General features: G+C 67.8%; 1 protein-coding gene across 1 annotated transcript in view; it reads right to left on the bottom strand.

Annotated features, from left to right (window-relative positions):
* Nucleotides 1-22,939, bottom strand: part of KCNQ1 (potassium voltage-gated channel subfamily Q member 1) — a 217,301-nt gene that overhangs the window by 182,145 nt on the left and 12,217 nt on the right. The window contains exon 2 of the mRNA XM_070427109.1: nt 14,760-14,850. Within this exon, the coding sequence (XP_070283210.1) occupies nt 14,760-14,850 (91 nt within the window). The remainder of the gene's footprint in view (nt 1-14,759; nt 14,851-22,939) is intronic.

Here is a 22,939-nt window from a genome sequence, read left to right as displayed (position 1 = left end):
CGTTGATGTTTCTCTCTCCCTCTCCCTTCCTCTCTGAGATCAATAAAAATATATTTAAAAAACAACAGAAAAAGCAGAGATGGAAAAGGAGGAAAGAAAAGCGAGTGTTTGGGTCGACAGGGTCACCTCCACAGAGAATCCTGAACAAAAAAGAGGGTTCGAGAGCGAGCGAGCTCAGCCCCGGGTACCGGTCGGCCCACGAGCAGCAAACACCCCAGACGAAGCTGAGAGACACGCCGTCCGCGGCCCAACACACGGAGCGAGTGCCGCATCGCACACGTGACGGGGGGTCCGCGCACTCACCGCCAGGGAGGCTGAAGACTATAAAGTGGGGAGACGCCGTGTCTGCGATCAGGACACGCAGTCCTGTGTGACGCCAACGTCACGGCACCGGTCGGCGCGAGATCCCCGCCGGGTCTCGGGGGCGAAATGAGCAACCGAGTCTCCGATTGACGTGGAACGCAGGGCCCTCAGCGGAGAGCGCAGGGTCTAGCCGGCACCCGCGTCCCCTCAGGGGCCAGGCGCGCAGAGCGAGACAGATCCCATCGGAGCAGAAATCCCGGAGCCGACAAACAGGGACCAAAACCAGACGCACAAGGAGCTGCAGCCCGCGATGCTCACGCCCTCTGCGGAACCAGAACCGTTCATCAACACGGCAACACATGACCACGCGGTTCGCCCAGGCACGCCAGCTCAGCGTGGCGCTCGACCCGCATCGGCCACCGGAGCAGGAGCCTAACGGAGAGAGAGCCAGCGGCCCCCTCGCCAGATGCAGACAAGCATTTGACAAAACAGCCTCCATTTGCGTTCAAACCCACAGAAAGCGAACTGCAAGCGTCCGTCCTGAGGGAGGCCCCTCGGCCGCATCTACAGAAACCTACGCCCTCGCGGGGGCCGGGAGGGTCACATGGTCTCTGAGGACGGTCATGTTCCCACCGGCTGGACACGCACTAGCGAGGCCGTCCACCGAGGAAAACCTAAGGAAGGAGGAGACGTGGACGGCAGGTGGGACACGGAGAGGGAGGGCTGCCTCCATCGCGGACACACTCAGCGCCGTGAAAGAACCCATCTAACCCACACCCAGAACCAGAGCTGCGAAGGGCGCTGGAGACACCCCAGAGACGAGACAAATACATCAAACCAGTCTCGACGCTACACGCACACAGCAAACCGTCAGAAGTCGGAATTCTCAAACACCGTCGACGACAGCATGAAAGTATGAAGCCGGTGCCTGACCAGAAAACAAAAACAAGTGCAAGACCTTGGCCCTGGGCACGCCGTCGTCCGACAGAAATGACCGGTCACGACGAACGGAGGGGCAGCGTCCGTGGGTCGGAGGCTCGGCTTCGGCGCCGGTTCATTCTCCCCCCGTGGGCCCCTGGGCTCTGTGCGTCCCAGCGAGGACGCCGGCCTCTTCGTAAACACGGCCGAGCAGCTCCTACGGTTTGTGTGTAAAATGAAAGGACCCGGACGCACCGAGAAGCGGGAGGCCGGGCGACTTCACTTGCTTCAAGCCGATCTATGAAGCCGCGCCCTCGGGGCCGGGCGGCGTTGGCGCAAGGACAGACCAACAGACCCGCGGGCCGCACAGCGCCCGGAGCGGGCCCAGGCTTCGTGGGGTCACGGTGACTCGATGGCGCGGGCCACTCTCTCCAACACGTGGGCCCGGAGCCGTCGGACGTTCACACACGGGGCTCACCTCCATCTTCACGTACAGCGTTTGCAGAACGTAACCGCGATCGGAACGTAAGCTTCAGATTAGAGCTACAAATCAACGCGGCCAGAGGGGCCAATGCCCGGATACGTGCAACAACAAATCAATCAATCTCTCTCTCTCTCTCTCTCTCTCTCTCTCTCTCTCTCAAAACCAACAAGTGGGAAAATAAAACTACGGAAGAACACACTAGAAGAACAACTCAGTAATCCCGTGTTTGGCAGAGATTTCTGAAACGTGACATAAAAACAGCACAAAACACATGAAAAAGGGAAAAGCAATACATTTTACTTCGTGAAAATGGGCCGCTTTTCAAGAACGAGAAGGAACGCCGTGTGGGGGGGGGGGGGTAGGGCGTAACCTGTGAAACGCGCACCCCTGTGTCTGAGGGACAAACGGGCAGAGACCCGACAGCCTGCTCGCTCATCGGAGACGCTGAACGGAGGTGGGAGAGGGTCGGGATTATAGTCACGAGGAACGAACATTAGAACACGAGACGCCACTTCCCGGCCACGGGGTGGGCCCACGTGAGGAGACGCCCTGCGTGTGGGTGAGGGCGGGGGGCACAGGATGCTCACGGAGGCGGGGATGCGGGACGGCGCGGTCGGGTTCTTAACAAATAAACCCCAGCCCGGCGGCGTGGCCCAGGGCGGAGTGCCGACCTGTGAACCAGGAGGTCACGGTCGATCCCCGGTCAGGGCACGTGCCCAGGTCGTGGGCTGGATCCCCGGTGGGGGGGGGCGTGCAGGAGGCAGCCCACCGATGATTCTCTCTCATCATTGATGATTCTCTCTCTCCCTTCCTCCCTGAGATCCATAAAAATATATTTAAAAAGACAAAGAATGTAGAATCCACACGGACCGTGCGATGGGCCGTCTGCTCTGCGTGTTCATCCACGAAAAAGGACACGCAAGTCCTTCCATAGACGCAGGAGCACGTACTCACGGCGGCTCACGCCTGGGACGGCCCAAATGTCACCGAGCACGTGACGGACACGCAGGCTGTGACGCATCCCCACGCAGGAACACGCTTGGTCATGAAAAAGAACAGACCATCGACACGCCACAGCCCGGAGGGACCGCGCACGGCCACGCCCCACGAAGGAGCCACACGGGTACTCACGAGTGAGCCCAAGGACAGAAAACTCTAGAAAATGCAGCCCAACCCTCCGGACAGGAACAGGCCAGCGGCTCCGGAGTGGGAGGCGGGGGGGCAGGAGGGGTCCCCAGGTCACGAGGACACTGGGGGTCAGGGATGGGCTCGCTGTCCTGATGGTGGTGATGGTCTCGGGGTGTCCGCAGACACCAGCGTTTACTCCCCTAAAGCGGGTGTGGGTGAAAGTGGGCAGAGGTCATACACCAGAGGCCACGGCGCCCTGTGCAGACCCGGGTGCGTGGGCTGCCATGCCAGCGTGGGCCTGTCCGTCCGTCTGTCCGTCTGTCTCTCCCCCTTGGGTTTCAGGAGAACGTCAGGTCTGCAAACACCCGATCGATCCCCCCGCCCCCACCCCGGCTCCCGCCGGCCCCGCTAGTGGCACAGGCAGCTCCTCTCCGCCCCCAGCGCCCGGCCCACTCCATCCTGCCGGAGCCCACTCTGTCCTCAGCCCTGCAGGCCGTGGGCTCGGGACTGAGCCCTCCCGCCCCGCGTGCCCACCCACCCCCACAGCCCCAGGCCCGAAGCCCCCGACACCCCCGGATGTTACACTCAAGGAAACCCAGGTCCAGGGAGGGTGGTGGCGGGTGGGGGTCTGGACACCCCCTCCCGGAGCCTGTCTGTCTGTGTGGTCCGGGCGCCAGGGGCCTCGGAGAGCCACGCCCACACAGGCCTCCCACAGACCAGGAAGGTGGAAGCCGCAGGCCCCCGCGCTGCCCTGCACCTCCCCTGCCGCCCGGCCCGAGCCCCGCGGATGCCCACCTACAGGGCCGGCGATGGAGACTGAGGGGCTCCCTCTGAACGCGGAGAAACGGGCGTCCTCACACATTCCCAGGCGGAGGCGCCCCCCCCCCCCCGTCCCGGAGCCCTGGGTCCCTCTGATGTGCTCACTGCAGGGAACAATCCCCCCAGCACCAGGGGGTGTCGGGGAGAGGGGGCCCGCAGGACGAGCGAGGCCACGGGCCTGGGGTCCAGCTCAGACCTCCCGGCCATCGCCTGCCGGGACCTCCCGGGTCGGTGCCTCCGGGGAAGGGCTGACACGGGGCCCCAGCCCGGTGCCCACCCCGAAGGCGGCCGGGCCCAGACCGGGGTCGGAGAAGGGACACAGGCTGCTCGCGAAGCTGGACACGCCGTGGAGAGGCCGCCCCCGCCCCCGGCTCCCCCTGACCCGCTCGGAAGGCTCAGACTCCTCCTGGCACCTCGTGCTTGAAACGGACCAGATCCTCGCCCGCCAGGAGGGGCCGGGCCCCAGCACGGCTTGACACTGTGCTCCCGTCGCTCCCCGTGCTGACGGCTCCTGACACCGTGCGCGAAGAACGCGGCCCCGGGGGTCCCTCCTGGCCGCCCCGCTCCGGGCCTGGTGCACGGCGCACAGACACGCGTGTGCACGTGTGTGTCTCTGTGCATCTGTGTGACTGTGCGTGCGGTGCCGCTGCGTGTCTGTCCGCTGTGCCTGTGTTTCTGCCTCCACGTGTGCATTGCCTGCTTCTCAGTCAGGCGTAGGGTGGGCCAGGGGCATCTTCCCAACCTGCTACATCTGCCAGCCTCGCCCGCGCCTGTGCCCGCCCGCGCCCGCGCCTGTGCCCGCCCGCACCCGCGCCCTCACCCACGCCCTCGCCCTCGCCCGTGAGGACAGGGCACCGCCATCAGGTCACGGCCGCGGCCTGGGGCCAGCACAGGGGCTTTCCTGCCCGGCCGTGGTTGGGTCCACGTGACCAGGCAGAGGTGGCTGGGGTCTGGGGTCTCTGCCCGATGCTGCCCCCCAGGGAAGGGGAGCTGCCAAGGCCCAGAAGCCCGGCAGGACCTGCACACCTCGGGGGAGGGGCCATCCCCCGTTCCTATGGCCTCCAGGACTTGGTGGGCTCCTCGGCCTCCCAACACGGATGGACGGTGCCATCGGGTCCTCGTGAGCCCATCCGCTCGCCTGGACCCTGAAGTCGCCGACGGGCACCTGGGCTAGACCTGGCCACGGGCATCTCCCCCGGTTACTGAATAGGCTGCCCACAGCCCCCGCCCTGGGGTTCCCCTCCCTGGATCCTGGCTGTCCCACCTGCTCCACGGGGCTGCTGTGCTGGACCTGAGGCCAGCTTGTGAGGCAGGGGCTGGTGTGTGGGCTCTGGGTGCTGGGGGCTGGGGCTGAGGCTGGGGCTGGGGTGTGGGGTTTGGGGGCTGGGTGCTGGGGGCTGGGGCTGAGGCTGGGGCTGGGGTGTGGGGTTTGGGGGCTGGGTGCTGGGGCTGAGGCTGGGGCTGGGGTGTGGGGTTTGGGGGCTGGGTGCTGGGGCTGAGGCTGGGGCTGGGGTGTGGGGTTTGGGGGCTGGGTGCTGGGGGCTGGGGCTGGGGCTGGGGCTGGGGTGTGGGGTTTGGGGGCTGGGTGCTGGGGGCTGGGGCTGAGTCTGGAGGTTTGGGGCCCAGCTCCCTTCCTCCTGCCACCGAGTTGCCCGGTGACCAGGGATGCATTCGATGGCGCACTGGGGGCCCTGGGCTCCTTCTGTGGGACCTGGAGGCCGGGCACGGCTGCACCCCTCTGAGTGGCATGTGGCCGCTCTGCACCTGCACAGCTGGGCCCCACCTTCGCCCAGCCCCCCAGGCAGCCCCCTTGTGGGGCGACAGCTGGGGCCCGCGCCCCGCGGCTCGTCCCATTATCCCGCCGATCCCAGGCCGCCCGCAGCCCCCGTGCGGCGCGGTGCCCGGCCCCCGCTGCGCCCCGAGCCCCGTGATGTTGTGTCAGCTGCTGCCCGTGCGGAGGGGAGGCGTCCAGCTGGCCGGGTCAGATGTGAGAACAAGGCCCGAACAAAACCGGCCTCCGCTGCCCCGCGTGGACCCCCCTGCATGTGGCTCTAATGACCGGCGCCCCACCCGGCCGAGCATAAAGGAAGCACCTGTCCCAGGACGACGGCCCCTCTAATCCCCCTAAATCCCCGGCGCAGCCCCAGCCCTGCCTCGGGCCCGGGCTCGGAGAGGCCGGGGTGCAGGCGGCCGGAACACCCTCCTGGACAGGTGTCCCTCCCTGTCCTGCTGCCCCCACAAGTCCCTCCCGCCCGCGCTGAGGCTGGGGCTGCGGCTGCGGCTGGCCTCCCCATCCGAGCAGAGCCAGCGGGGCCCCCACCCGCCTGCACCCCAACCCGGGAGGCTCCGTCTCTGGTTACCGACCAACCTGGAGCTGAGTCATCAATTTCTGAAAAGAGGGAAAGAGGGGGTTGGGGGGGGGGGTGGGGAAAGAGACCACCCAGAGCCTGGCTGTGCAGAGAGAGACCTGGAAACCACGCACACGCAGACTCACACATGCACATGCAGACACACACGGACACGCACACACAGACTCACACGGACACACACACGCAGACTCACACACACACAGAGACACACATGGACATGCACACACAGAGATACACATGGACACGCACACACAGACACACACAGAGACACACACGGACACGCACACACAGACTCACACACACAGAGAGACACACACGGACACGCACACGCAGACTCACACACACACAGAGACACACATGGACACGCACACGCAGACTCACACAGAGCCACACACGGACACGCACACGCAGACTCACACACAGAGAGACACACAAGGACACGCACAAACAGACACGCACAGAGACACACACGGACACACACAGAGACACACACGCAGACACACACAGAGACACACACGTACACACACACACAGACATACGCACACACCCGGTGCCGGCCATGGGGTCTGCTGAGTGGGCACCTGCGTGGCGATGGGCCCTGGTCAGCCCAGATCTCCTGCCTCCCCAGGACCAGCGGGGTGGCTCCCCAGGAGGAGGTGGCTCCCCAGGAGGAGGGGGCTCCCCAGGAGGAGGGGGCTCCCCAGGAGGAGGGGGCTCCCCAGGAGGAGGGATGGCTCCCCAGGAGGAGGGGGCTCCCCAGGAGGAGGGGGCTCCCCAGGAGGAGGGATGGCTCCCCAGGAGGAGGGGGCTCCCCAGGAGGAGGGGGCTCCCCAGGAGGAGGGATGGCTCCCCAGGAGGAGGTGGCTCCCCAGGACCAGCGGGGTGGCTCCCCAGGAGGAGGGGGCTCCCCAGGAGGAGGGGGCTCCCCAGGAGGAGGGGGCTCCCCAGGAGGAGGGATGGCTCCCCAGGAGGAGGGGGCTCCCCAGGAGGAGGGGGCTCCCCAGGAGGAGGGATGGCTCCCCAGGAGGAGGGATGGCTCCCCAGGAGGAGGGGGCTCCCCAGGAGGAGGGGGCTCCCCAGGACCAGCGGGGTGGCTCCCCAGGAGGAGGGATGGCTCCCCAGGAGGAGGGGGCTCCCCAGGAGGAGGGGGCTCCCCAGGAGGAGGGATGGCTCCCCAGGAGGAGGGGGCTCCCCAGGAGGAGGGGGCTCCCCAGGACCAGCGGGGTGGCTCCCCAGGAGGAGGGATGGCTCCCCAGGAGGAGGGGGCTCCCCAGGAGGAGGGGGCTCCCCAGGAGGAGGGATGGCTCCCCAGGAGGAGGGGGCTCCTCAGGAGGAGGGATGGCTCCCCAGGAGGAGGGGGCTCCCCAGGAGGAGGGGGCTCCCCAGGAGGAGGGTGGTCCGTGGGCCGGGGCAGAGGGGCTGCGGGAAGGTTGCCCCCGGAAGGAAGGCCTCAGGTGCCAGCCCTCCCCTTCCATCACCCGGTTTTACGGCTGGAAAACAGGAAATGCCATGGAAACAGCCCGGCTCGCGGTTCCCACAGTGGGGGGCGGGGGGGCCGGGGGGAGGAGACCCTCGCCAGCCAGTCTTGGGCCCCGAGGCCTCCAGTGGACCCCGTGTGGTCTCCCCAAGGTCCAACGGGACCCAGCGCCAGGCATAAGCCGAGGCCCCCGCCCCTCTCTCTTCAGGGGCCAGCGGAGCACGCAGGCCCCAGAGGTGCCTGTGGGGAGGGAGGGGAGGCCGGGAGGGGCAGGTGGACGTGCTGGGCCGAGTCCCTCCCTCCCCCCGGGACTCTCGCCGGCCAGGACCGTCCACCTGACTCAGACCCTTCGCCAAGGCTCGGGTTACGTGTTCCTCAGGAACATTTCAAACATTTTCCACAGCTTCCTCTTCCTCCTGCCCCCACCCCATGTTCTGAACAGACTTGATCGATATGACAATTCTGGCAGCGACGCCGTGGGGCCCGGCCGGGGGCGCACAGAGGCCGTCTTTGTTACAGAACAGACACGGAGGACACCCCCACAGGGCAGGGTCCTCGAAGACGGTTCTGGTTACAGTGCGATCCCCGTTTTCACGCTCTGAGGCCCCGCGCGAAGGAATGCCAGCTGTCCCCCCGGCAGCTGCCTCCACCCGGAGCCCGGCCAGCCCAGCCTGTGCCCACCAGGCGGGGCCGGGAGGGGGCCCGTCGAGATCCTCTCCGGCCTCGGCCCCTCCTGCTCGGACCCCCTCGGGACCAGAACACGGACCCCCTCCCACGGCCGGACTCCCCCCTCGGGGCGACCAGGATGGGAGGGGCGAGGCTGCTCCAGGTCCAGTCGCCACCACCAGCGACAACCCCGTGAGAAGAGGAGAAGTTGCCGCAGCCCGGCCGGCGGGGCTCAGGGGCTGAGCGTCCACCTATGAACCAGGAGGTCACGGTCGATTCCCGGTCGGGGCACAGGCCCGGGTTGCGGGCTCGATCCCCAGTGTGGGGCGTGCAGGAGGCAGCGGGTCCATGATTCTCTCTCATCATGGATGTTTCTCTCTCTCTCTCCCTCTCCTTTCCTCTCTGACACCAATAAAAAACATTTTTTTAAAAAAGAAAAAGTTGCTGCAAATGCTGGACCGGCAATGGCCTTTGGACGAGGCGGGTGGGACAGGGCACCCATCAGGGTCAGGGTCAGGGGTCAGGGAGCCGAAGGCCCTGCCTCAGGGACGCGGCCCGGGTTGTGTCCCCAGAACCCCCAGGGAGGGGCTCTCATTCTTGGGGTCCCTGCTGACCAGCACAGGCCCCGAAGCCTCTGCTCACAGCCTCATGCAGGGACCTCGGGCCTCGACCTCATCCGGCACCGCCCACCGGACAGGCAGCCTCCACCCCAGCCCTGGACCCCAGTCCCAGCCTCACCCCTCCCAGCCCCAGAGACCCTCACCCCCCTCCCCACCGGCTCCCTGGGGTGGGCACCAGGCTGTGGGCCCCCCAGGCCTGCGGAGCAGACAGGGCCCCGGCCCCGAGGTGGCCGCCGCGCCGCCGCCCTCGCCACAGGCATCAGGGAACATCGGGGACGGGGCTGTGGTGGGGCCTCCTCTAGCGTCCGAAGTTTCTACCCGAATGGCGAGCCCCACTGGCTGCCACGCAGAGGGTCGGCCGGCGGCGGCCTAGTGCCCCACGGGTGTGCCCGCACGCAGACTCCCGCACAGGAGGGCGCACACAGACTCCCACGCGTGTGCCCGCACACAGACTCCCACGGGTGTGCCCGCACACAGACTCCCGCACAGGAGGGCGCACACAGACTCCCACGCGTGTGCCCGCACACAGACTCCCACGGGGGAGGGCGCGTGCCCACTGCCTTCCGGCTCCCGGGAACTGAGGGTCAGCCCCGCCCGGGCATGACGCCCTCCTCCGGGCCCAGGGCGAGGGTCGGGGTGCAGGCATGAAGCCGGGGTGCTGGCTGAGTGAGGGCGCGAGGACCCATAGCCGGGCGCGGCGGTGGCTGAACTCCGGGCAGAGCCTCCGGGAAGGCCTCGGCTGCAGGAACATCTCAGCCAGCGGCTCCCAGGCCCCGGGGACGGAGACAAAGGGGCCGAGGGTCCAGGAGGGGCGAGGGGCTCCTCCCGGGCACCCCGAGTCCGGGGGCAGCCGGCAGGCATCCCAGAGGCCACTCTAGGAAATGAGGCGCTCGCCGAGCAGAGGTGAGGGCTGGGGGGCCCCCACGCAGGAGGCGGAGGAGAGATTAGGACCTGGGGCAGAAGGGACCTCAGCCCTGGGACTCCAGCGAGAGAGGGGCCGGGGGGCGGGGGGCGGGGGTGCGGGCGGCCTCCCCGAGCCGGGCCCCCTCTGGCAGTGAAGGGTGTGGGGAACACAGCCCGGACTTCGACCGCGGGAGGCGGTGAGGGGCCGCGGAGCCTCCTGGGCCTCCGGGTGCAGCTGGGAACCAGGCGAGGGCCCCAGGGTCTGGCCGGGCTGGGGAGGGGGATGCAGCTGGCGGGAGGCGGTGACCGGAGGGCCAGGCGCCTGCGGCAGCAGGAAGCCACAGCAATGACCTCATCCCCCAGGCCTCCGGGCCTCCGGCCTCAGCTTGGGGCCCCGCACGTCCCTGGCCTGGCCTGCGGGCAGTTACCTGTGTTTGCTGGCTTTGGAGAGCGGCTCTTTGTGTGGGATTCGGAAAAAATCAGAAAACACGAGTGTGCTTTGGAGACAAAAAAATCAGAAAACACGGAGTGTGCTTTGGAGACAAAAGGCAGCTCTGCCCGCTGGGGAGGGTCTCGGGAGAGCGGGGGTCTGGCCCGGCCGCAGGACGGGGAGGGGCCCGGGAGAGCCCCCCAAACCTGGGACCCCGTCACGGGGTGCGCCCGGAAACGCGGGCACAGAGCATGGACACGCGTGCGCCCTCGGTGCCGTGCGTGAGCAGGCACACCGTGTACACACACACGTAGGTGCGCCCGGGGCCTCCTCCGGACGCGGGGACCGTGCTGAGCGCGGCCGCAGCCCCAGAAGCGGCCCCCCCGCCCCAGCGACCGCGAACAAAGCTCAGAGCTACAACGTGGCGGCGCAGGCCCCGGACAGACCCCGCGGCAGAGACGGGATTCCAACAACATGGCTTTTTCAGGCCCGAATATCCCTGGCTCAGCAGAACGCGTAATCCCCGGAGGCCGGGGCTGCCTTCCCGGCTGAGATAACAGCGTTCTGGCACCGTAAACGCGGGGCCTCGGAAAAAAGGAAGAAATATGGGCTCCCTGGGAAAACACAGTGCCGGAGCCTCGCCGCCCGCCCGGCCCCTCGCAGGACCCACCCCACCCGCCCTGCAGCCTGCGGTCTGGCTCCGCGCGCTGGGCCGCTGCCAGCAGCCGCCGCATTTTGCCGACAACAGCGCCGCCTGGTGTCCGGGGCCGGGATCCGGGCGGACGCGGGCGGGTGGGGGCTGCACCCTGGCTTCCCGGCCCCCTCCCCACGCCCTGCCTCTGGGTGGGGTCGGCGCCCCGCAGACCGAACCCCCCAGGAAGCCCCCCGACTCCCACCTGCACCGGGAGCCCCCGGGGCCCACCCTGGAGACGGTGAGCTGGGGAGGGGCCCTCCTGCCCAGGTCTCCCCCCAGCACCCGCGTGCACCCTCCCGCCGTGCCCGTCTCAGGGGGACCCTCCAGGGCGCTCTCACATCCGGCCACCGTCTCTCTTCACCTCGCACCCCTTTCCCAGCCAGTCCCGACGAAACTCACCTCTGCCCCCCAGGGTGGGGGACCCAGGGCTGCCCCGACCCCTGTCTCCCCAGCGTCCCCCACACCCCGGCCCTGACTCAGCAGCTCATGAGACCCAGCAAGACCTTGGCTGAGCCGTCCTGCCCACCCCTCCCTTCACAGGTGGGGGAACTGAGGCCCAGACCCTTCAGCCACTTGGCTTGTCCTACGGGGGCCGCTCGGGGTGCGTGGGCTGGAAGCAGGGAGTGGCAGACCCAGGAGGCCACGTGGGCACGTGGGGAGCACCCCCTGGGCCTAGCCTCCTGGCGTGTGGAGGGAGCACTGAGTCACCCAGAGCCCCCAGCACACGGGTCTGAGAGCAGGGGCGAGGGAGGGTGGCAGGGACCCCACGGAGGGCAGGTTTGGAGGCTCATGGAGGACAGGGACCCCACGGAGGGCAGGTTTGGAGGCTCATGGAGGACAGGAGCTCATGGAGGACAGGTTTGGAGAACCCCATGGAGGGCAGGGACCCCATGGAGGACAGGGACCCCATGGAGGGCAGGTTTGGAGAACCCCATGGAGGGCAGGGACCCCATGGAGGGCAGGGACCCCACGGAGGGCAGGTTTGGAGGCTCATGGAGGACAGGGGCTCATGGAGGGCAGGTTTGGAGGACCCCATGGAGGACAGGGACCCCACGGGGGACAGGTTTGGAGGCTCATGGAGGACAGGGGCTCATGGAGGGCAGGGACCCCACGGGGAGCAGGGGCTCCTGGAGGCAGGGACAGGCAGGCGGAGCTGGGAAGCCGAGAAGCCGGGCCTGGGCTGTGCCCGTGGAGGAACAGCCTGGTCTAGAGCGGGCAGTGCCCTGGGTCAGCGAGAGGCACGCACGGGGGCGCGTGGGGAGAGCGGGCGGGCGGGCGGTGCAGCAGGGGTGCCTGGCTGAGGGGCACCTGGGGCCGGAGAGGAGCTTCTGGAGCGATCAGACCTTTTCTAAACACGTATGTTTTCTTGATGTCAGAGAGGAAGGGAGAGGGAGAAATAGGAACATCAGTGATGAGAGAGAATCATGGATCGGCCGCCTCCCGCACGCCCCCCACTGGGGATGGAGCCCGCAACCTGGGCCTGTGCTCTGACCGGGAATCGAACCGTGACTCCTGGCTCATAGGTCGACGCTCAACCACGGAGCCACGCTGGCCGGGTGATCAGATTTTTTAAAGCAGCGGTTCTCAACCTTCTGACCCCTTAAATACAGCTCCTCATGTTGTGACCCAGCCATAAAATTATTTTCGTTGCTACTTCCTAACTGTCATGTTGCTACTGTTATGAATCGTCATGCAAATATCTGATATGCAGGATGGTCTCAGGTGGCCCCTGTGAAAGGGTCGTTCAACCGCCAAAGGGGTCGCGACCCACAGGTTGAGAACCGCTGTTTTAAAGGAAGACCTGTACCCCCCCCCACGCACACACACGCACACACACACATGAATGCACACATGTGCATGCACAGGTACACACACACCAGGCCTGCTGTGTGCAGAGGGTGCCTGGGGGACAGGGGGCAGCAGGGGGGCCACAGGAGAGAAGAGGGGAAGGGCGTAGCCCAGGCCTCTGCCCTCACAGGGGTGGGAAGGGGGGCTGGACCAAAGCGGGAAGGGGCTCTGTGCTCAGGGCACACCCCGCTCTCTGGTCCCCCAGCCCAGGCCCTGTCCCCATCCTCAGTGGACACTGGGCCCGCAGTTCAGAGATTGGCCACCAGGGGGCAGGCAGACCTCAGAAATGTCAGGAGGGAGGCGGAGGCGCCAGGACAGAAGCTGGCAGCAGGCAGGGGGCAGGGGACCATGGGACCCCAAACACACTGTCCCTCGCGGGCATGGTGACCACCCACCGTTGCCACGCAGCCTGTCCTGCTTGTAGATGCGGCGACGGAGCCGAGTGCAGGGCAGTTAAACCAGCCACCAGGACGCGGGGCGGCCTGCCCAGGAGAGCGAGGGGTCCCCGTGGGGACAGCCACCTCCACGCAGCCACCTCCACGCAGCCGGCAAGATGCGCATCCGCACCTGCGTGAAACCCCGCTCACGGCCCCAGGCCCTGCACCCGAGGCTGGGAGCCGCCCCCAGACGGAGCCAGCGCGGCCCACGGACCGAGTCCCCGCACGGGCCAGGCCGCTCCCCAGGCCGAGTGCGCATCTGCTCGCCGGTGCGTGTCCACAAATCCCTGTGGGACCAGTGGCTGAGCCACCGCCACCGAGAACAGGCCACTCAGGGGATGGGCCACAGCCGCAGAGAACAGACACCCCGGCCACCCAGGTGATCGCAGCCACTGCAGTTCCCACGAGAAGTAAACCCCGCGCTGCCTCTGAGCCCCCGACACAGGCCCCACGCTCACGACGGCGCCCCCACGCTCATGGACGGCGCCCCCACACCAGACACTCAGGCCCCCACACTCATGAGCAGAGGCATTGGGGTTCCGGGGGCAGGACAGGTGTTTGCAGGGTCCCTGGGAAGAGTCAACTGGGGGGCATTGGCAGGTGGCCCCTGGGGAGCCGGGCGGGGACCAAACCATGAAATAAAACAGTTCGGGGCACGTGCCCTCGAGGCAGGCGGCCCTGGGAAGTGAGGTCGCTCAGACCCGTGGCCCAGAACAGGGGTCCCAGGCGGCCCGCTGGCCCCCGGACACCTGGTTACAATAGAAACGCCACCTCACATCCCGGCCGGTGGCCCAGGGGTGGCGTGGCGCCCATGCACCAAAAGGTCGCGGGTTTGATTCCCGGTCGGGCACATGCCCGGGTTTTGGACAGTCAGGCAGCCACCTGGGGACCCGGCCGCCCTGCGTCCCACCATCCCGGACGCCAGCCTCACAGATGGGTCCCCTCGGAGGTGCCCCTCCTGGGGTCAGCGCTTCCGGGCCCTGGCCCGAGGCCCTGGGGGCTGTCCCAGGCCCCGTCCGAGGGGTCAGCGCTGGTGGGGAGAGAGGAGCCCTGAGTGAGGCGCTCGGACAGGCTGGGCAGCAGGGGACCAGGCCCGGTGTTGGCCATTTTTCTGTGCTCATGGCTCCCGAGTCCCTCTTTGGGGGCCGGGGGCCGGGGACCTAGGCATGAGGGTGAGAGCCTCGCAGGGCAGTGCAAGGGGTGTCCAGGGAGAGGGGAGGGGCCGGGGGGAGGAGCTGGGACAGCTGCCGGGTCTGTGTGTCCCAGTCGCAACCCAGGCCAAGAGTCACCCAGACCTAGGGCCCAAGTGCAGGCTTGGGCGAGTCCCCGCCGACCACAGCCCCAGCTCCCCGTGGCCGCATCCTCCTGTCCTTCCTTCCTGGCCCAGCTCAGAAGACGCCTCCTCCGGGAGGCCCTCCCAGACCACCCGCCTCAGGCCTGCTGGCTCAGTGCTCACATCCTGCACGAACCAGAGCTGGGGATGGGGTCCCCCACTTCTCTGGTCCCCGACATCGAGGCAAGACCACAGCCGCCGGCCAGCAGAAGGGGCACCGGTCCAGGGGCTCCGTGCAGGCGGGAGAAGCCAGGGGCAGCTCACCCCGCCCCACGCCCACACGGCGGGGAGACGAGGCCCCAGGCGGCGCTGACGGCCGTCGGTACGTACCATCCAGAAGAGGGTCCCCGTGGCCAGGGCGACGTACTGCTCAATGGTGGACAGCACGCTGAAGATGAGGCAGACCAGCACGATGAGGAAGCTGTGAGACAGGGGACAGCGGTCAGCCGGGGTCTGCTCCTGTGGCCACAGCCCCGCCCCCACCAGCGCCCCTCCCCCCACGGGCGCCCCTCCAAGCCCCCAGCCCCCACCAGCCATGAACCAGGTGGTAAGCGCAACCCGGCCACACAACGGGCGGGAGCCGACCCCCCGCCAGGGACGCGCCTTCAGCCAGACACGGCGGCGCGAGCGGCCAGACACTGATGAGCACGAGGCTGGGGCCCCAAGCCCCTGAAGTGTCCCCGTGGGAACTCCCCAAGGGCAGACGGACAGACGGACGGACAGACGGATGGACGGACGGACAGACGGCTGGTGCCCAGGCAGTGTGTGAGGCTTTCCTTCTGGGTCGTGACCTTTCTCAGCCTGGAAGCCGTCCTGAGGACCAGGGATGGAACCGCGGACGGGCCCCCCGCTCCCAGACCCCGGGTGCTGCCCCCAAGACCACAGGCCCAGGGAGGTCCCTGCCTCAGTTTCCCTGACACCAGTCAGCGCCTCTTCCACGTGGGACGATGGGCGGCAGCACAGCCGGACGCAGGAGGGGTGGTCGGTCGGGACTCCCCCGGCCTGGGTCCAGCCTCCCTCCTGCCCCCTCCCGCCTGGCCGGTGGGGACAAGCCCGTCCCTCTGTGGGACCCATGGCCACCAGCACGACACACAGTCGCGCATCCCACCGCCCGCAGGCCGTCCTCCCCCAACGTCACGGACGGGGAACCGAGCCTCGCTCTCCCAAGGCCCCCGAGAGTCAATGGGGGGGGACAGGGCTGTGGCCGGGCCTGAGGAGGGGCAGCGAGGACAGCAGCTGGTCCCCCCGACCTCTGACCATCCCTCCGAGGACACGAGTGACGACGTGGGGGCCACAGGGAGACCGGGGTCCCCTATCCCGGGACACCTTCCCTCGCCACACCTGAGGCCCCTCGGCCACGGACGGTCACTGCCCCGGGGTCAGGGGTCGGGACCCGGACATCTCTGGGGCCTTCGCTCCGCTGACCGAGTCCCATCAGCACGCCGTCCGCCCGGGTCACCTGTCAGGCCCACATCTCACGCCGCTGCCCCAACGCGCGGCCCCGGCCCCAGCTCCAGCCCGTCCCTGCTCCGGGCATCGGTATCGGTGGCCGGTCCCGCCTGGCTGTGACGGGGGCTGCAGCAGAGCGTCTCCCTCGCCCGCGTCTGCCCTTCCTCGTCTCCGTCTCTCCTGCCCAGAGACTGGCGGCCATCCGGGTACGGCCACGGTCAGTGCGGCTCAGCCTCGGGGCTGCGGGAGGCCTGCTGGCCGGCGCCCTTGAGGTGAGGGGTCGGGTTCAGGCCCCCCGTGGCTCCGACGTCGGGAGGTGTTGTGCTCACAGCAGGCAGAACCCGCCACACGTGGGCCTGTCTGCTCCTCCTGCGCCGGGGAGGGGGGACCGGGGCTCAGAGCCGGGGGGCCGTGGCGCCCCCTCCTGCCTGTGCAGGGTGAGCCCGGCCCTCGGTCCCAGCCGGAGTCCCGAGGCTCTGAGACCAGGCAGCGCCGACCCTGAGAGCGGGGACACGGGCCCAGGGAACGAGGGGCTCGGGCCCAGGGCGAGGGGAAGAGGCGCTGGGAGGAAGGACGGGCCCAGGGCTGCCCGGCCCAACCCCAGGAGGGTGGGTGAGCGTTGGCAGGAAGAGGCCCTGCCGGGGGCGAGGGTGGCCCTGGGCCCAAACAATGCCCTGCCTGTGCCCGGCGGCCGAGCCACCTCCACGCTGCGACCGCAGCCCAGCCCCAGGGCGTCCGGCCTTATCGGACATCGGGCGCCGCCTGCAGCTGCCAGGTGACCCGGAGCACGCGGGAGCCCAGAGCCGTGCCAGGCCCGCCCTCCTCCCGCCCGTGGCCGGCCCCGAGCGGCACCCACACAGGCCAGGGCGGCTCAGGTGACCCAACCACCGAACCCAGGCCCGGCTGGTCTCCAGGGAGAGGCAGGGGACAGGCCCCGAACACTGGGGAAGCCCCTGAATCTTCGGTGACAGTGTCCCCCACCCTCAGGAGGTTCCCGGTGACACGGACCACACACGTCACCTACAGAGGAAACGTGGCTGCTGCAGGGGCCACGGAGCCCATGGCGGGCGGAGCCGGGTCCAAGCTGAAATGCCAGGCCCCTCAGGCAGCAGCCGGACACCTCGGAGGATGTTAATTCACTGAGTGTCTCACATTAATTATACATTTTAATTATAAGCGATCCAACGCATCACTTGCTGACGGAGAAGTGCGGACGCTGGCTGGCTGGCGCAGAAGCAATGGTCTGCACCCACAGAGGGCACTGTGCCCCGCGGAGGGAGCGTCTGGGGGTGCATCTGGGTGGGGGCACACGTGCCGTTCCGTACGGTCCACTCCATCGGAACACGACAGACGTCCGAGGGCCAGGCTGGGGTGGCCGAGCTCGGACCGGGCCCCGGCCCCAGGCAGCCCCAGGCGCTTCCTCCATCTTCATCAGACCCAGCAGTGCCCACCGCGGAGCTGGGACCCATCTGCTCTCCCATCGGCCCCGTGGCGGCCCCAGTGCCCGGCGGGTCCGAGGCCCCGGCGTGACGGGCAGGTGGGAACGAGCTGCTCAGGAGCCCACTTCCTGTTCACGCCCCCCTCACACGAAGCCTGTCCCTCATCACAGGAGAAAGGGGGAGCTCAGAGAGGGCGAGCCACCGCCCAGAGTCACACAGCACCAAGCGTCAGCCGAGGACCAGACTCCAGCCCCGGCCCCTCCCGCCATCCGAGACCTGTGCCTCCAAGAAGCCAGCAGCCAGGGGCAGCCCGGAGTGGCGGCCCTCCGCCTTCCCTGCCCCCGGGAGGCTGCGGGGGGGGGGGGGGGGGCGTGGCGGGGGGAGGACAGGCCCGGCCCTCAGGGTCCCGCAGCCATGCTCCTAGGCTGGAGCATGAGGACCGGAGGTGGAGGCAGGGCCCGGGCCGGCTCCGTCCCCCAGCGTCCCCTGCACCACGCCTGGTGGCCTGGCCGTGATAAGCAACCCCTCACAGGGTATATTTAGAAGGTGCCGGAGAGCAGCCTGAAGGGGCCTCACAGATGGGGCCTCATCTGCCAGGGACACACGACGTCTCCCCGTGAGGGGGTCCTGGCCGGGCAGGAGGGCCCCGCAGGCCTCGCAGATGCACCTGCACCCGTCACGCTCCCTGTCAGGCCTGCATCTCGGGCGGAGAGTCGGGGAGCCTCTGCAGGCCTCCTGGGGGCACCGAATGGCCAGGGCTGCCCGCTTCCTTCCACAGCAGGCGGTGGTGCCTGAGGACTTGGGCACCAGGGGGTGGCAGGGGGCCCACAGACCTCCCCACCCAGGGCCCAGGGTCCTGCCTTCTGCATGGTGCCCGCAGGGTCCCCAGAGCAGTGGCCTGGGGTGGTGGGCTGGAGCTGTGGCCTGGGGCTGTGGCCTGGAGTGGTGGCCTAGGGCTGTGGCCTGGGGCTGTGGCCTGGAGTGGTGGCCTGGGGCTGGTCCCGCGGGGAGGGGGCCACGGCTGGCCCAGCACGCAGCATGGGGGCCCAGGCGGCTGTGCAGGTGGAGGGGGCAGGGCCGGCCCAGCACGCAGCATGAGGCCCAGGCGTCTGTGCAGGTGGACGGTCGGAGGGACAGTGTCTGGGGCGTGGCAGGTACTTGGCACTGGGCCTCCCTGGTCACCCAGGGACAAGACGGTCTTGCCCACGCGAGCTGCTGCTTGTGAAGGGTCAGCGTGTCCAGGAAGCACCTGCTTCCTCCCTGTCAGCCGCCTGGGGACACAGCCGGGCCTGCCACTTCCTCCACCTCCGTCTCCCGCTCTCATCTGTGCCCTTCGCCCCCAAAACACACTCGGGGCCATACGTGTGTGAGCGGCCGGGGCCCGGGCCCCAGGTGCAGGTGCTCTGCGGGCTGGGCCCACGCGGCCACCGGACCAGACCAGCCTCCCCCGCGGGAGCCGCTGTGGCCGAGGGAGGAAGCGGCTGCGTGCTGCCGCGGCGGCCTCGGGGCTCCCCCCGGGGGCGGGCTGCGATTGCTCCATCCATGCCGGACGCAATTAGCAGTTTTATTTCGGTCTCAGCATCCTCGTCCCACCAGATGGCAGCCCGGCGCCAACCCCAGGGGCAGGTCAGCACCCACGCCAGCGCTGCTGCCCGAGCGAGGGCTCGAAGACACAGTCCTCTGTCACCGGCCGCCCGCCGCAGCCCCGAGGGAGGCTTCCCGGGCCAGGGAGGGAAAGCCAGGCCCTCGCCTGCCAGAGGTGGACTGTGCAGGCCGCCTGGGCCTGCCATGGCCACTCTGACCCCGTGGAGGTTTCAGAGATGGGACTCAGTTGGTGCCACTCGGCTGCTCTAGGAGGTAACGTCTGAGCTAGGGCTGAGGCTGGACACTCCAGGCAGAGGAAACTGCCGTGCAAAGGCCCTGTGGCAGGGTTGGTAGTCGGAGGCCAGGAGCTGAGAGCAGGACAAGGACCTGGGGGCCGGCAGCGATGAGGTCAGAGGAAGGCCAGGCCCGAGAGACCTTGCAGGCGGCGGACGGGCATCTCCGAGTGCCACGCCTCCTGGAACCAGCGGACACAGCTCTGGGCGGGAATCTGCTGATTGCCAACCGAGCTCCTGGCCGGGGCCCCAGCGACCCAAGCAGACGTCAGCAAGGCTCCTCTTCCATCTACACCATCCACAGAGGCCGGAGAAAACGCCAGGCGCTCTGAACCCCAGGAAACCGGAGTCGGATGCCGGGCGCATCCAGAGGGGACGTCGGCCACGGTCCGACCCGCCATCCCACGTCACCGCGGCCGGCACCCCCGCGGGCCGCTGGCCGCCCCTGCGCCCTGCCCACACCTGCCCGCCTCCCCCCAGAGCGTGGGGCTCCCTCCTCACAGGGCTGCCTCCTGGCCCCGGTCCAGGAGCTGCAGCCGAGGAGGGAACAAAGCGAAGGAAAAGGGGAACCGGCCGAGGACGGGCCCAGGCGCTGGGGCCGGAACCCCGACGCCTCCACCGCCGGCAGGAGCCACGCCTCCCGCTGTCCTGTCCTCAGACCCGGACCCCGGGGGGCTGCCACTTCCTGCCGCTGCCCACAATAGCAGCACATCCTCGAGCAGCCGCCGGGCCCCGGCCTGCGCGCCACCTGCCCCCTGCAGACCCCCCCCCTCCGCTGGCCACTCAGCTCCCCCACGCGCACGGCCCGCCTCCCAGGCCTGACCTCTCAGCAGAGCAAGGGAGCCCCCCCCCCCCCCAGTCGGGGCCGGGGGTCCTGGGGGCAGAGACGGTGAGTGAGGCCCGAGGAGCGAGGGGGTCACGGGGGAGGACGGTTGGTGGCCCTGTTTGCCGCTGGGAGTTGCTAAGAGGACAGAAGGGAAGTGTTCTCCCCGCACAGGGCACGTGAGAGGTGGCGGTTGGACGCTTAACTCGCTGGGGGAATCCTTCCTCGATGCGTATCAAGTCCCTCTCCTGCGAGCTTTGCGGATCTTTCTATCTTATCCGTCAATCAAACCGCCATGAAGCTGCAACAACCTGGCGCCGAATGAACCAACGTTTCTCTGAGGGAGGCCCGTGGCGGAAGGGCCCGACAGGCGGCGGCGAGGCTCACACCCCCAACCATCGGGGAGATGGCTCCGTCCACGGCGACAGAAGGTGACGAGTGTCGCGTGGACGTGGGGCCACGGGAAGCCTGGGCCGTCGGAGGGGATGGGGGGTGGTGCAGCCCCCATAAAACCAGGATGGCAACCCCTCAAAAGACTTAAAGATAACATGACCACGTGACCCAGCAATTCTACTCCTGGGAACAGAAGCCCCAACGTCGAACGCAGGGCCCGGGAGCGAGCGTGTGCCCCGTGCCCAGAGCAGCCTCAGTCACCGCAGCCCAGGGAGGACGGAGCCCGCGCGCCCGTCCGTGGGCGTGTGAACAGCACGCGTGACAGAGGCGGTGGGCGTCACGCAGCTCAGCAGGGAGGCGCTGACACCTGCCACAGGCGGACACGCCCGAGGACAGCGCCCCGAGGGAAGCACGCCGGACGCAGGGCCAAGAGCTGTGACCCCACGTCTATGCGGACCGTGGAGTCATCGAAACCACAGACGGAGGGGACGGCGGGTGCCGGGCTGGGGGTGGGAGTGGTTAAGGGGGACAGAATGGCAGTTTGGGACGACGGACAGTCCTGGAGACGGCGGTGGGGAGAATGGTCTTCGTGCCTGAGCCGCGCACGTAGCGATGGCTCCGGTGGTCAGCTCTATGTTGTGTGTTTCACCACAATTCACAAATTTTCACGCTTCCCTTCTTGTCAAAAAGGGCGATGGATTGAAAAAAAGACAAAAAATTAAAAATACAGAAAATAAAAGGGCAGTTGAAATGCAGGGGAGCCCGGCCAGCGGGGCTCAGGGGCTGAGGGTCGGCCTAGGAACCGGGAGGTCAGGGTCCGATTCCCGGGAGGTCAGGGCACAGGCCCGGGTTGCGGCTCCATCCCCAGTGGGGGGCGTGCAGGGGGCAGCCGGTCCATGATCCTCTCTCATCATGGATGTTTCTCTCTCTCCCTCTCCCTTCCTCTCTGACATCAATAAAAATATATTTAAAAAGGAAAGCGACGGAAAATACACGAATATTCGCTCATCGTGCAGAGACCAGCAGGACAGGAACAGCAGACTGCAGAGTCCGCGGGCAGGACGCAGTGACGGGCGGGCGAGGGGGACGGGCGGGGCGTGGCGGGCCCTGGGGACGCCGTTTCCCAAAAAGCCCCGACGCTTCCCAGACCCCAAATCACAGCAATAAAGCCGCTCAGATGGACGGGCGCCTCACAAGCGAGTGTAACCGCGTTGGGGTGGACGCCACGGCCGCACGGAGGCAGGGAAAGGCGGCTCCTGGGGCGTGGGGACAGGCGTCGTAGGAACGCCCCAGACAAACAGGGCGGCGCCCGCGCTCTGGCCGGAACGCTGTCTCCGGTGAGTGGGCAGCTCCGCGATGCGCATCCCCGGGCGGGACAGACGAGTCGGTGTGGGGGCCGCGCTCCCTGCCGCCGAGACGTCACCCGCAGACAGGGCTCGGCTGAGCCCGTGGGCTGAGCTGGTGTCCGAGACGGGCACGGCGGGCGCTCTGACCACTGAGCAATACTGGCCAGGGCTTCCACGTTCATTCGTTCATTCGCTTATCTATTTATTTCTTCAATCCTCACCTGATGGTATTCTCCCCATTGCTTTTCAGAGAGAGTAGAAGGGAGGGGGGAGGGGGGGGAGAGGGAGGGAGAGAGGGAGAGGGAGGGAGGGAGAAACATTGACGTGAGAGAGACCCATGGATTGGTTGCCTCCCATACGCGCCCCGACCGGGGCAGGGAGTGACCCCACAACCGAGGTTCACGCCCTTGACTGGGAACCAAACCCTCAGCTCTTCGGTGCCATCGTTCTAACCACTGAGCTCACTGGCCAGGGCTAAGTTTAAGCTTTTATTTTTCTGACTAAATTTGTTTTTAAAACATACAGCCCAGGCGGCGGGTGGCGGCCGGGCATGGTGGTCTGGAGCCCGTCCGCAGCAGCGCCCCTGCCCCGCCGGGTCCGCCCGCGGGCCTGCTCGCTCGGACAGCCGCGGGGACAGGACAGACTCGGCGTGGCCTCGGAGCCAGTTGGTGAGAGAGCCGGTGCCCACGGCAGAAGGCAGCTTCCTCTTGGCCGCACGCGGCGGACGTGGGCCTCGCAGCGAGGGGGCCCAAGGGACCCAGACCCTCACGGAAGCCGTCCTCGGGCCACGCTGCCACCGTCGCTGGCGTTTAGGGGCCTGGGCGGGGTGGGGGGGTCCAGCCGAGTCCCCAGGATTGAAGGAGAAGGGGCTGCCCCCAGCACAGCCGGCACGCCGGGCGCTGGAAGAAGAGACCAAAGGGTCGCGGACACTGACCTCTGTCCCCGACACGGGCCGCCCGGCGGCAGAGACGCTGCTGCTGCTGCTAAAACCTGGCCGGCCTTGACCCTCCTTCGCTGGGTGTTTGCCAGAACATGTGCCTCTTTTGTCCACAGGCGTTTCCATGTTACAATTACAGGAGAACCAGAGGCCCCGTGCACAGCATCTGTGCAAGAACAGGCCTTCCTTCCCCGGCTGCGGGCACCGGCTTCCCTCACGGCCCCAGCCACGTCCGGTCTAATGAGC

Source organism: Myotis yumanensis, unplaced genomic scaffold, assembly GCF_028538775.1.
Source record: "Myotis yumanensis isolate MYYU_CA2020_CCGP unplaced genomic scaffold, mMyoYum1.0.hap1 SCAF_10, whole genome shotgun sequence".
NCBI classification, from domain to species: Eukaryota; Metazoa; Chordata; class Mammalia; order Chiroptera; family Vespertilionidae; genus Myotis; species Myotis yumanensis.
This window is presented reverse-complemented; position numbering and strand designations above follow the sequence as displayed.